Source organism: Vipera berus (genome assembly GCF_964194415.1).
Source record: "Vipera berus genome assembly, chromosome: 1".
NCBI classification, from domain to species: domain Eukaryota; kingdom Metazoa; phylum Chordata; class Lepidosauria; order Squamata; family Viperidae; genus Vipera; species Vipera berus.
The window spans coordinates 41,473,334-41,484,086 of NC_138202.1; the positions used below are offsets into that span (position 1 = coordinate 41,473,334).

The 10,753-nt window shown below is 37.5% G+C and overlaps 1 protein-coding gene across 1 annotated transcript; it reads right to left on the bottom strand.

The window, feature by feature from the left end:
* Positions 1-541: 541 nt before the first annotated feature.
* LOC308660797 (alpha-1-antitrypsin-like) lies at positions 542-10,136 on the bottom strand (the record flags this gene model as incomplete). The annotated part of the gene is made up of 4 exons (XM_081315406.1): positions 542-733; positions 5,058-5,205; positions 8,339-8,606; positions 9,524-10,136. The coding sequence occupies 4 exons, from the start codon at positions 10,134-10,136 to the stop codon at positions 542-544; spliced, it is 1,221 nt and encodes a 406-aa protein (XP_081171532.1).
* Between the last annotated feature and the right edge of the window lie 617 nt (positions 10,137-10,753).

Below are 10,753 nucleotides of genomic sequence, written 5' to 3' on the forward strand. Positions count from 1 at the left end.
GGCTCATCTTCCAGCGTCATATCGTTTTGCCTTTTGGTACTGTCCATAGGGTTTTCATGGCAAAGATACTGGAGTGGGTTGCCATTTCCTTCTCCAGTGGATCACGTTTTGTCAGAACTCTCAGCTATGACCTGTCCGTCTTGGGTGGCCCTGCACGGCATAGCTCATAGCTTCATTGAATTACGCAAGCCCCTTCGCCACGACAAGGCAGTAATCCATGAAGGGGTGGTACACGTACCACCAGTTGAAAAGCCCTGGTCTAGTTAATCTTGTTTATCAAAGGAAACATATCTTTTTATATTTTTTGGACTATTTTATTCAATTTTCTCTTTGGTCTACAGACAATCCTCCTGAGCACTCCCTCATTTTTTTATATTTACAAACCATGCATTTCATATGAGGATTCACACAAGAACCAAATTGGTTTGTTAACTTTCCTTTGCAGGAAAAAAACCCTCCTTCTTTGAAATTCATGTTCCAATGATACTTTATTTTTGAATTGTATTCAAAATCCAATGCACTCTGGGGTTTTGTTGTTTTTTTATGGCTGCATTGGGTTTTTCATCTTGCCCACAAATAATGTAGCATTGATCACGTTATCAAAAACCATGAATAGAAAAGGATGATTAAAATTAATCCTTGGAGGCATTGACATAGGGATGGCTTCTGCAGCAGTGGCTCCTGCTGCCTCAGTTCCACTTTCATCAACAGTTATCACAGCTTTGTGGGTAACCTGAGAAGAAAGGAAGAAAAAGTTTGAAATTTGGAGTAGAGAAAAATATTTCAGAAATGATGACAACTTGTTACACTGATCTGTGAGTTTGCAATACTAGAACTATATTCACTTTCTTTGTATTGTTCCAATTTTAGCCTGTGTACTGCTGAAGTCAGTTCTGGATTCTCCTTAGGAAAGATTTTAAACCAGTGTTCTTCAAACCTAGCAATTTCTGAAAGTTGAATTCCACACATCTTATAGTTGCCAACTTTTAAAAATGTTGGGTCGAACAGAAAAGAAAGAGGTAAAATATAGTCATTCAAGACAAAAAGGAGAGAAAGGAACCAAAGAAACTCCATTTGTTATTGGAATCAAACAGTATTGAGGAATAGTGAATGGTTTTTAAAGTTCCAAAAGTGAAATTGTTGGTCAATATTTTGGTTTAAACAAAGAAAAGTTTATAACTAATGCCTATTTTATTCAGATCGCTTTCAACACCATCTTTCAAGTAGAGAGAGATCAGGGCAGAAGCCTGGGCCTAATACTGCACAGGGCTACTATGAGGCCTCCTCTAATTCAGCCATTGACAAACTGAAGATTAAAATAGCCATTCTAGGCACCATTTCCAGCTCCCAAAATCATATTGCCCAGAGTCTTCCCAGATCCAAAAATGAGTTTCTTGGATTGTTAAATTGGATCACCACAGTTCTGTGCTCTGTCCTTTCAAAAAAATGTTTTAGACAGATTTTGTGCTCTCCAAATGTATGCATTTGTTCACTGGAACTGTGTAGCAACCCTGATCAAATTAGTTCCCTGCTAATATGGATAGGTCAGACGAGTCTGCTATTTATACTGCAGTTGATTTTTTCTTTCAATTCCTTAGTCTAGTGAATCCTTTTGATACCCACAAGAGAAATAGATGGAATGTGTCCAGTCTTTACTAAGTTGATGTTGAATTTAATTACGGCAGCAAGACTTTTGATAGGTTAGTACTGGAAAGAGGAACTGCCGACCATAGAAGAGTGGGCTTTAGAGGTTTCCGACTTGGTTGAAATGGCGAAGATTTCGGCCTATTTGCAAGATTACTTGCAGGAACGCTATATTATGGAAGGGAGAGAATGGTTTGAGTTTATCCAGAATAAGTATAGGGTTAAGAAGTTTTATATTTGAATAAGGCTTCTTTCTTTGTTTCTTTTTCTATATTAGTTTTTTTATATATATATTTAATATTACTAAGGTTTGTTTTATCCTATATAAGCTAGAGAGTGATAGATTTTAGAGTTTATGGTTGTTAGTATATGGTTGTTTATGATTGTTGTTTTTTTTATACATACCTTGTATTTAGCTCTGGGAAGTCGGGGGGGGAGGGGGGGAGGGGGGGGAGGAAGGGGGGGAGGGAGAAGGGTGGGGGAGGGGGGATTTTCTAAGGGAAAAATTGTATGTTAAAACTTTTCAATAAAAAAAAAAGAAGAGATTGGACAGCCATTTGTCTGAAATGGTACCCCCTGAGCAGGGGTTTGGACTAGATGACCTCCAAGGTCCCTGCCAGCTTTATTATTATTATTATTATTAGATACGTTGCAGTTGGTGCAATTCCTATTCTATGCATTTCATTGTTGCAATTTTTTTCCATATATTTTTTAAAAAGTCAATTTCACTTTCCCTGTCATGTTCCTGCGTCTTTCTGGGAAAAGACAGATGCATCTTTCTAAATTGACCTGTGCTTTTCTTTTTCTTTTTTTTATTGAAAATTTTTATTAAATGTACATTTAAAAACAAAAGTGGACATGATTCAACTTCCCTGGCTACAGCACTGCTATTAGTATTACCTTATGTAACAAAAAGAAAAACAGAAAAGCAAAATACATTCTATGACGGGACAGAGTATGACAAAATGTACATATAGCATCTGTAAATTTTCTGATAAACTATCTTTCGGTTGTCTACGTTGTACTTAAATATCTTTCAATTGTTTCCTGATATAGGTGCTAGTAAGAGGTCTTTGTGTTATCAACTAATCAATCGATAATCATCTCAGCGTTCCTCGTTATCTCTAACCAATTGTACAATTTTTTCCAAATTTCGTAATATTCTGTTTCAGTTTCAGATACAATTTTGTTTATTATTTCTTCTTCAGTAGAGGTTTCCTTTCTTTTCCATTTTTGGGCATAGGCCAATCTTGCTGCAGTTAAAATATGCAATAGTAAGTAAAAAGATGCTTTGCTGAGTTTCTCATTAATAATCCCTAATAAGAAGGTTTCTGGTTTTAAATCAATTTTTTGTAACAATATTTCTTCCAACCAATTTTTTATCCGGTGCCAAAAATTTTGCGCTTTTATACATTCCCACCACATGTGATAGTAGGTCCCTGGAAGCTTTCTGCATTTCCAGCATGTCGGTGAGATTTTTTTAATCTATTTTTGCTAGCCTTGTGGGGGGAAGTTACCATCTATAAAACATCTTGTATAAATTTTCTTTATAGGAAGTGGCTAGCGTTAACCTTCTGTTTCTATCCCATAGTGATTGCCAATTATCTAGCTCTATACTGTAACCGAAATTTTTGCTCCAGATTAGCATTGTATCTTTTACCTGTTCTTCTAACATATCTTGTTCTAATAAATATGGATATATCTTTTTTATCATTTGATCTTTTATCTAATTGTGTATGCTCTAATTTTATCCCTGGTACTTTTCTGTATCGTGACTGTATTTGTAAGTATGCCCACCATTCCAGCTCTATACTGTCTTCTAATAGTCTTTTCCTTGTTTTCAAGGCTCCATTCTCGTCTAAGATATCTTTATATGTAATTACTCTTCCTAAGTTTATGAATTTGGAGTGCATGAATATCTGTAATATGGATAGCCAATTGGGGATTTCTATATAGTTTTTTTTTTAATTTTTATCCACACGTCTAATAGTGCCTGTCTAATATAATGGTTCTGGAAGTACTGATGAGCCTTATATTTCCTGTCCCACATTATGGCAGGCCACCCTATCTGCATGTCGTGGCCTTCTAATGCTAGTAGACTTCTATTCCTTAGGTATATCCAATCCTTTATCCAGACCGATATTGCCGCCTGATAATATTTTTCCCAATTCAGGAGGCCGAGCCCTCCTCTTTCCTTTGCATCCTGTAATAATTTTAATTTAATTCTTGGTTTTCTACCTTGCCAAATAAATTTGGATGTAACTCTATTTAAATTTTCAAAAAAAATCCTTGCCTAATTTAATTGGTACACGTTGGAATAAAAAGAGTAATTTGGGAAGTATATTCATCTTGATTGTCACTATTCTCCCCATAAAGGAGAGCTGCAAGTTTTTCCATCTGTCTAAGTCTGCTGTAATTTGATCTATTAATTTGTCATAATTTTCTCTTTTAAGTATAATACATCTTGCTGACAGTTGGATCCCCAAGTAACTTACTCTTTTAGATGTCTGGATGTTAATCTTTTCTACTAGCTCAGTTTCTGGTAAATTAGATGTGTTTTTAACTAACTTTTTAGTTTTTTCTTTATTAATCTTCAACCCCGCAACATCTCCATAATTTTCCAGCACTTGTAGTAGTCTTGTTCCAGTTTCTAAGGGGTCTTCCAACATGAAAACTAAATTGTCTGCATAGGCCTGTAATTTAAATGTCTCTTTTCTGGTTTCTAGTCCTTTAATCAGCTTATCTTTTCAGATTATTCTTGTAAGTACTTCTAAAGAAAGAACAAATAATAGAGGAGATAGTGGGTGACCTTGTCTCATGCCTTTTTGTATTTGAATGCTATTTGTTAATTCACTGTTTATGATTACTTTTGCTTCTTGTTTGGAATAGATTGCTTTAAACATGTTTATAAATCTTTCCCCAAATTCCATCTGTTTAAGTTGAGTGAACATAAAATTCCATTTGACGTTATCAAACGCTTTCTGAGCATCAACAAAAATCAATGCCATTCATTTTTTGCTGTGTGATTCATAATATTCTCAGGTGTCTAGTATAATCCTAACATTGTGTCTAATATGTCTTTTGGGCAAGAAGCCGTTTTGCTCGGTATGGATGCATCTTTCTAAGTTGGCCTGTGCTTTTCTTGAAGAGTTACTTTAAAGAAAAACTGAGCCTGGATAAGTTTTCATCTCAATCTTTATCCTCTTTGTAATGATGAACATTCATGAAATGATGCCAGAAAGGTAATCTGATGCACATATTTTGCTTACAAAACAATAATTGGAAGGGAAAGTTCTTTTTGCAAGGGTGAGACTTTTCAAATAGCCCTCCCCCCATTGACATTGCTGCTGTGAAATATGCATTCATCTTGCTGAAATCCTGCCTGAAATGATCATTATGAGTGTTTTACTTACTTCCGACAATTTCAAAGGCTGCCCGGTGACTCGAGAGAGATCAGCATGGTCAGTAAAGATTTCAGTAATACCAAGCTGGGAGAGGGGTTCCTTTAAGCTGTATGTGGCTGAAATATTAAACTTGGGGAGGGAGACCATTGCTGTACCCCTTCAGAAAGACAGAAAGACATTTTCATTCTAGACATCAGAAAGTTAACAAGTATACTCTGTAATATTTCCTACAATCAGTAAAACAATCACACACACACACAGACACACACACACCACCCATAACAAAGCCATCATTGTCAAATGGAAGCTTGACTTTTAACAGAGAAAACCTTGATATTAGTTCCTATCATAACAACCATTATCAATCTGTTTAAAATATTTGAGTAAAACCAACAGGCGTTGTTGTCAAAATGAATATCAGACTTGATTGAATGAATGAATGAATTTATAGGTTGCTGCACCCAGACATGAGTTTAGGTGGCTTAAAACTAAACTAAAACATCAAGATTTAACAAAGTCAAACAAACAAAATACCAAATTTAACAACAACAACAACAACATCAGTTACTTCTAAAAAGCTTGAAGTAGTTTCATCCGATAGTTAATACAGGTAGTCCTCAACTTACAGCAGTTCATTTAGTGACCATTTGAAGTTACAATGACACTGAAAAAAAGTGATTTATGACTGTTTTCCACACTTATGACCATTGCAGCATCCCCAAGGTCACATGATCAACAACAACAACAACAAATTCAGATGCTTAAGACAGTTACACTGTCCTGGAGTCAGGTGATCACCTTTTGTGAATTTCTTACTAACTCTGAATTTCTAACTGTGGATTGAGAACTGCCAGAAGTATAGGCAGGATTTCGAAGAGGCAGAGGAACTAGAGATCAAATTGCCAACATACGCTGGATCATGGAGAAAGCTAGGGAGTTCCAGAAAAACATCTACTTCTGCTTCATTAACTATGCTAAAGCATTTGACTGTGTGGATCACAACAAACTGTGGCAAGTTCTTAAAGAGATGGGAGTACCAGACCATCTTATTTGTCTCTTGAGAAACCTATATGTGGATCAAGAGGCAACAGTGAGAACTGGACACAGAACCACTGATTGGTTCAAAATTGGGAAAAGAGTCCGGAAAGGCTGTATACTGTCACTCTGCCTATTTAACTTATATGCAGAGCACATCATGAGAAAGGCAGGGCTAGATGAATCAAAAATTGGAATTAAGATTGCCGGGAAAAATATCAACAACCTGCGGTATGCAGATGATATCACTCTAATGGCAGAAAGTGAAGAGGAACTAAAGAGCCTCTTGTTGTGAGTGAAGAAGGAGAGTGCAAAAGTTGGGTTGAAACTAAACATTAAGAAAACCAAGATCATGGCATCCGTACCTCTCAATTCCTGGCAAATAGATGGGGAAGAAATGGAGATAGTGACATATTTATTTTCCTGGGGTGCAAGATCACCGCAGACAGGGACTGCAGCCAAGAGATTAAAAGACCCTTGCTTCTGGGGAGGAAAGCCATGGCAAATCTAGACAGCACACTAAAAAGCAGAGACATCACCCTGTCAACAAAAGTGTGTATAGTCAAGGCTATAGTCTTTCCAGTTGCAATGTATGGCTGTGAAAGTTGGACCATAAGAAAGGCTGAGCACCAAAGAATTGAGGCCTTTGAACTATGGTGCTTGAGAAGACTCCTGCAAGTCCCTTGGACTGCAAGGCGATCAAACTGGTCAATCCTAGAGGAGAACAACCCTGACTGCTCTTTTGAAGGCCAGATCCTGAAGTTGAAACTCAAATACTTTGGCCACCTAATGAGAAGGAAGGACTCACTGGAGAAGAGCCTAATGCTGGGAAAGATTGAGGGCAATAGAAGAATGGGACGACAGAGAATGAGGTGGCTGGATGGAGTCACTGAAGCAGTAGGCATGAGCCTAAATGGACTCCAGAAGATTGTAGAGGACAGGAAGGCCTGGAGGAACGTTGTCCATGGGGTCATAATGGGTCAGACACGACTTCGCAACTAACAACAGCAACTGATTTTTGCTCTCAAAAACTTACTCTCATTCTGGTGTGCCTTGTGGTCAGGCACAGAAATTTGGATATATGTGCATTGGTCAGAAAGTATTTTTTTTACCACTGTTTATTACTGTTGTATTTCCAAATAGAGGCTGTCCAAGGTAGTTCCTATAAAAGGGCTCTCTGTATTAGGACATGTCTGCTGATTGCCTAAAGCAGGGGTGTCCAATATGGGCCACGACCCAGTACCAGACCATGGCCCATTCAAAACTGGGCCATGGAAGTGGTGGGCCAGCACACGAATGTGCACAGCTCCACTTGTGCGAGTGTCGGGCAAGTGCATGCATGCAGCTCCATTCGTATGAACAGAAGGCATGTGGGAACTGCATACACTTGCCCACCACTCGTGTGGAACCATCTCCTCTCCCTCCCTCACTGGTCTGCAAAGCCAGAGAAGTTGGGGAATGCTGGCCTAAAGAGATAGCTTGTGTGACCCCGCTCCCTCCATCACAGTGTAGAAAGATTGCTTAAACAAGCAAAGAGGAAAAGGAGAAAAAAAGTGATTTACAGTGATCATCCGGTGATTGTGTGATTGTCATTTGCAACCTTCACAGCCAGCTTCCAAAAAACAAAGTCAATGGGGAAGCTGGCAGGAAATTGCAATCACAATCACAGTCATAAATTGATTAGACTAATAGCCTTATTTGGAACTGATGAACTGATGTTACAAATCAGGCACAGTCTGATGTTTCACTTTACAATAGAATTGCTGGTCCAAATTATGAACCATAAGTGAGTACTACCTATAATTGGAACTCTTGATTTGATTCAGATTCTTCTTTTGATCCAGTTCAGGTGATCTATTTGATCGATTTGATCTGAGAAAGGGAATTAATTTGCAGTGGCTGCATGGAAGATCAAAATCTACAAGATGGTCACCACAGTGTCAAAGCCCCAAAGTTTTTTATAAATGCAAATACAAAGGAGGAGGGGTCTCTGTCATGATGTCACACTCACCGTCTTGCAGACACAGATATTGCCCTACATTCCACTCTCATACACATGGGACAATACTAAGAGATGCACCATAAACACTAGTGAGACATGCACAGCCCTAGGTTGCTGGTCTCTAGCTTAAAATCAATGCTCAAAAGCTTCAGGAAGAGTATAGCACAGAATGCACAGACCTTGAAGTATGTTTACATATCTTTAAGACTATATTAAATATGGAGAAATAAAGGATCAGTAAAATAAGGGTTACCTGTGTACATTTTCTGCCCATTTCGTCAGAGTGTTTATTGACAGAGCCTCATCCAATTCCTTCTCTTTTTTAGGATCAGGCAAAACAAAAAATGTGGTAGCTGTACCGTTGTAGTCTATCTGCAATACTGTGCAAGACAGCTGTCTATCAAAATAGAAGTAAAACCAACCGGTCCTGTGCATCATTTGAACTTTGACAGTTGTGTTGTGATCCACAAAGAAGTCCTCTTCCCTTGTGAGCTCTGGGTTGAAAGGAGTCTTCCAGTTGCCTAAAGAGAACAAAAGAGACCCACAATGATATTTAAATAATAGTATCGTACCTGCATAAGATGAACTAGATTCACCTCCAAGAAGATGCTGTGATCTTCTTTGCTGAGGCAAAAAGATGGCATGATTTAATTAGTAAGATGCTCTGCATTCATTTGGTTACGCTGACCAGCATTTGCAAAGATGGGATGAAGATGGTATGATTTCTGCACATCTGCAGCAAATGCTGGTTAGACAGTGAAGCAATGGAGGTCCAGTATTGCTGTCAGAAGAAAAGGGCTGTGTAACTTCTTCCATGATATATTTCATTTAAGTTTTTGTTGATGATTTAACAAAGGTGATTTAACACCCATTCTAAAATATGCACAGCCGCAAGGACCTATAGGCTATTCACACAGAGAGATGTGCAGCCTATGATTTTATATCGAGCAGACTTCTTTTGAACAGTCTTTTCATTTCTTTTTTTGTTTGTTTTTAAATTTTACAAGAGTGCATTTTAGTTGCATTTATAATCCAATTTTATGAAGAATTGGAATAATGGCCACTATTCTGACATAATATCAGTTATGACACTTTGAGTAAAAGGGTTCTTAGGTGCTTTTAAAAAATTGGAACCACCATTCCTAAAATGGTTCCACATAAGTGAAAAACCACATAATTTAGTTACAAACAATACATAGTTTCTGTTTCCTACAACCACCTGGAGTGGAGTAGTTACATGAGAGCTACATAAGATACTGTACTGGGCTAGTTTTTCAGTGCATGTACTTTGTATTGATTGGAAATTAGGGGGTTTTTTTCTGAATTGGAGCAATTCCACCCCTCTTTCACCAAACTCAAAAGGCTTTACTCTGCCTCAATAGCACCTTTGGATATTTCCTTTAGTGATGGAATCTTCCCTTTTCCCTGTGCAAGTTACCTTTAAAGAATATGTAGTTTGTGAGAACAAAGACAGTTTCTGGGTCAAGATCCTTGACTAGTTCCACAATTTTTCCATGTGTTTTTTTCTTTATATAATCATTGATCTGTTTTTCAGCTTCTTTTGGTTCCTGAAACTTTGTAGCTTGGATTTCTGCATCATAGAATTCCTTAATCTTATCTAAAAATGTCTGCAATGGTTTTATGCCTTCCTTTAGAAACAGGCCCTGTCCAACATCTAGCTTGAAATCCTTCTCTGAGTGTGTGAGCTGATTGAGAAGATCATGAAAGGCCTGGTGGATCTCATCTTCCTGAATGTGTGTCAAGTTAAAACCAAGGCCCTTTAAAATCTGTGCATTGGTATTTGAACTTGACCCTAATGACAGAATGGAAAGCAACATAGAAATGCTGCAGGGTGAGAAAACAATATTCTTGTCCTGTGATCTTGCAGACAATATTTTGTAGAATTCAGTTGCAAAATGAGCAATATTGCTCTGGATCTTGAAAGCAGCTTGAGGGTCATCATGATCGTGGTGATGATCGACATCATGGTGGCCATGGCTGACGAGAGAAAACACTATCAAGGCCAAGCACAGATGAATGATTCTGTTCATCCTGCTGATAATTTGTTCTGGAAAGGAAAATAGTGATAAAGAAGAGAGATTTTATTTTATCATAAACTGTGTTTGTAAAATACCTTTTTGTTACAGAGTTGCAGTATTTGGTTTCTAGCTGAAAGCCAGCATGAAAGAATATTGGTGATAAATTGTTATTTTTTTCAAGTCAAGAATATGGTAATATAGGTTTATGCTCTACTTATTTCAAACCCATGTCATGTTGTGGTCATGACCATTTTGGGTACATTTTTGAGCTATCTGCAGTACAATATATACCTAGCTAGTTTTAAGAGGAATAAACGTGAAGAAGGCCATCATATATATTGATAACATCCAGCATTCAAATATATAAATAATCCATGTGAATTCTGGAAAAAACATATCCTTTCTGTAACTTAGGAATAACAACCATTTGCACTTCCTGACACAATGATAGGAAGATGCATCAGCTCTGGTAAATGTCTGTGGAGTTTCTCAGTCATCCGGGTCAGGGTTGTCCCAAAGGTGCGTTGCAAAAGGCAACTGGCCTTTCTTGTTTGTTTTTTTCCTTGAAGATATTTTGCTTCTCTTTTTCCCCCATATATTTTATTGTTTTTTAAAAATATAAATCACTT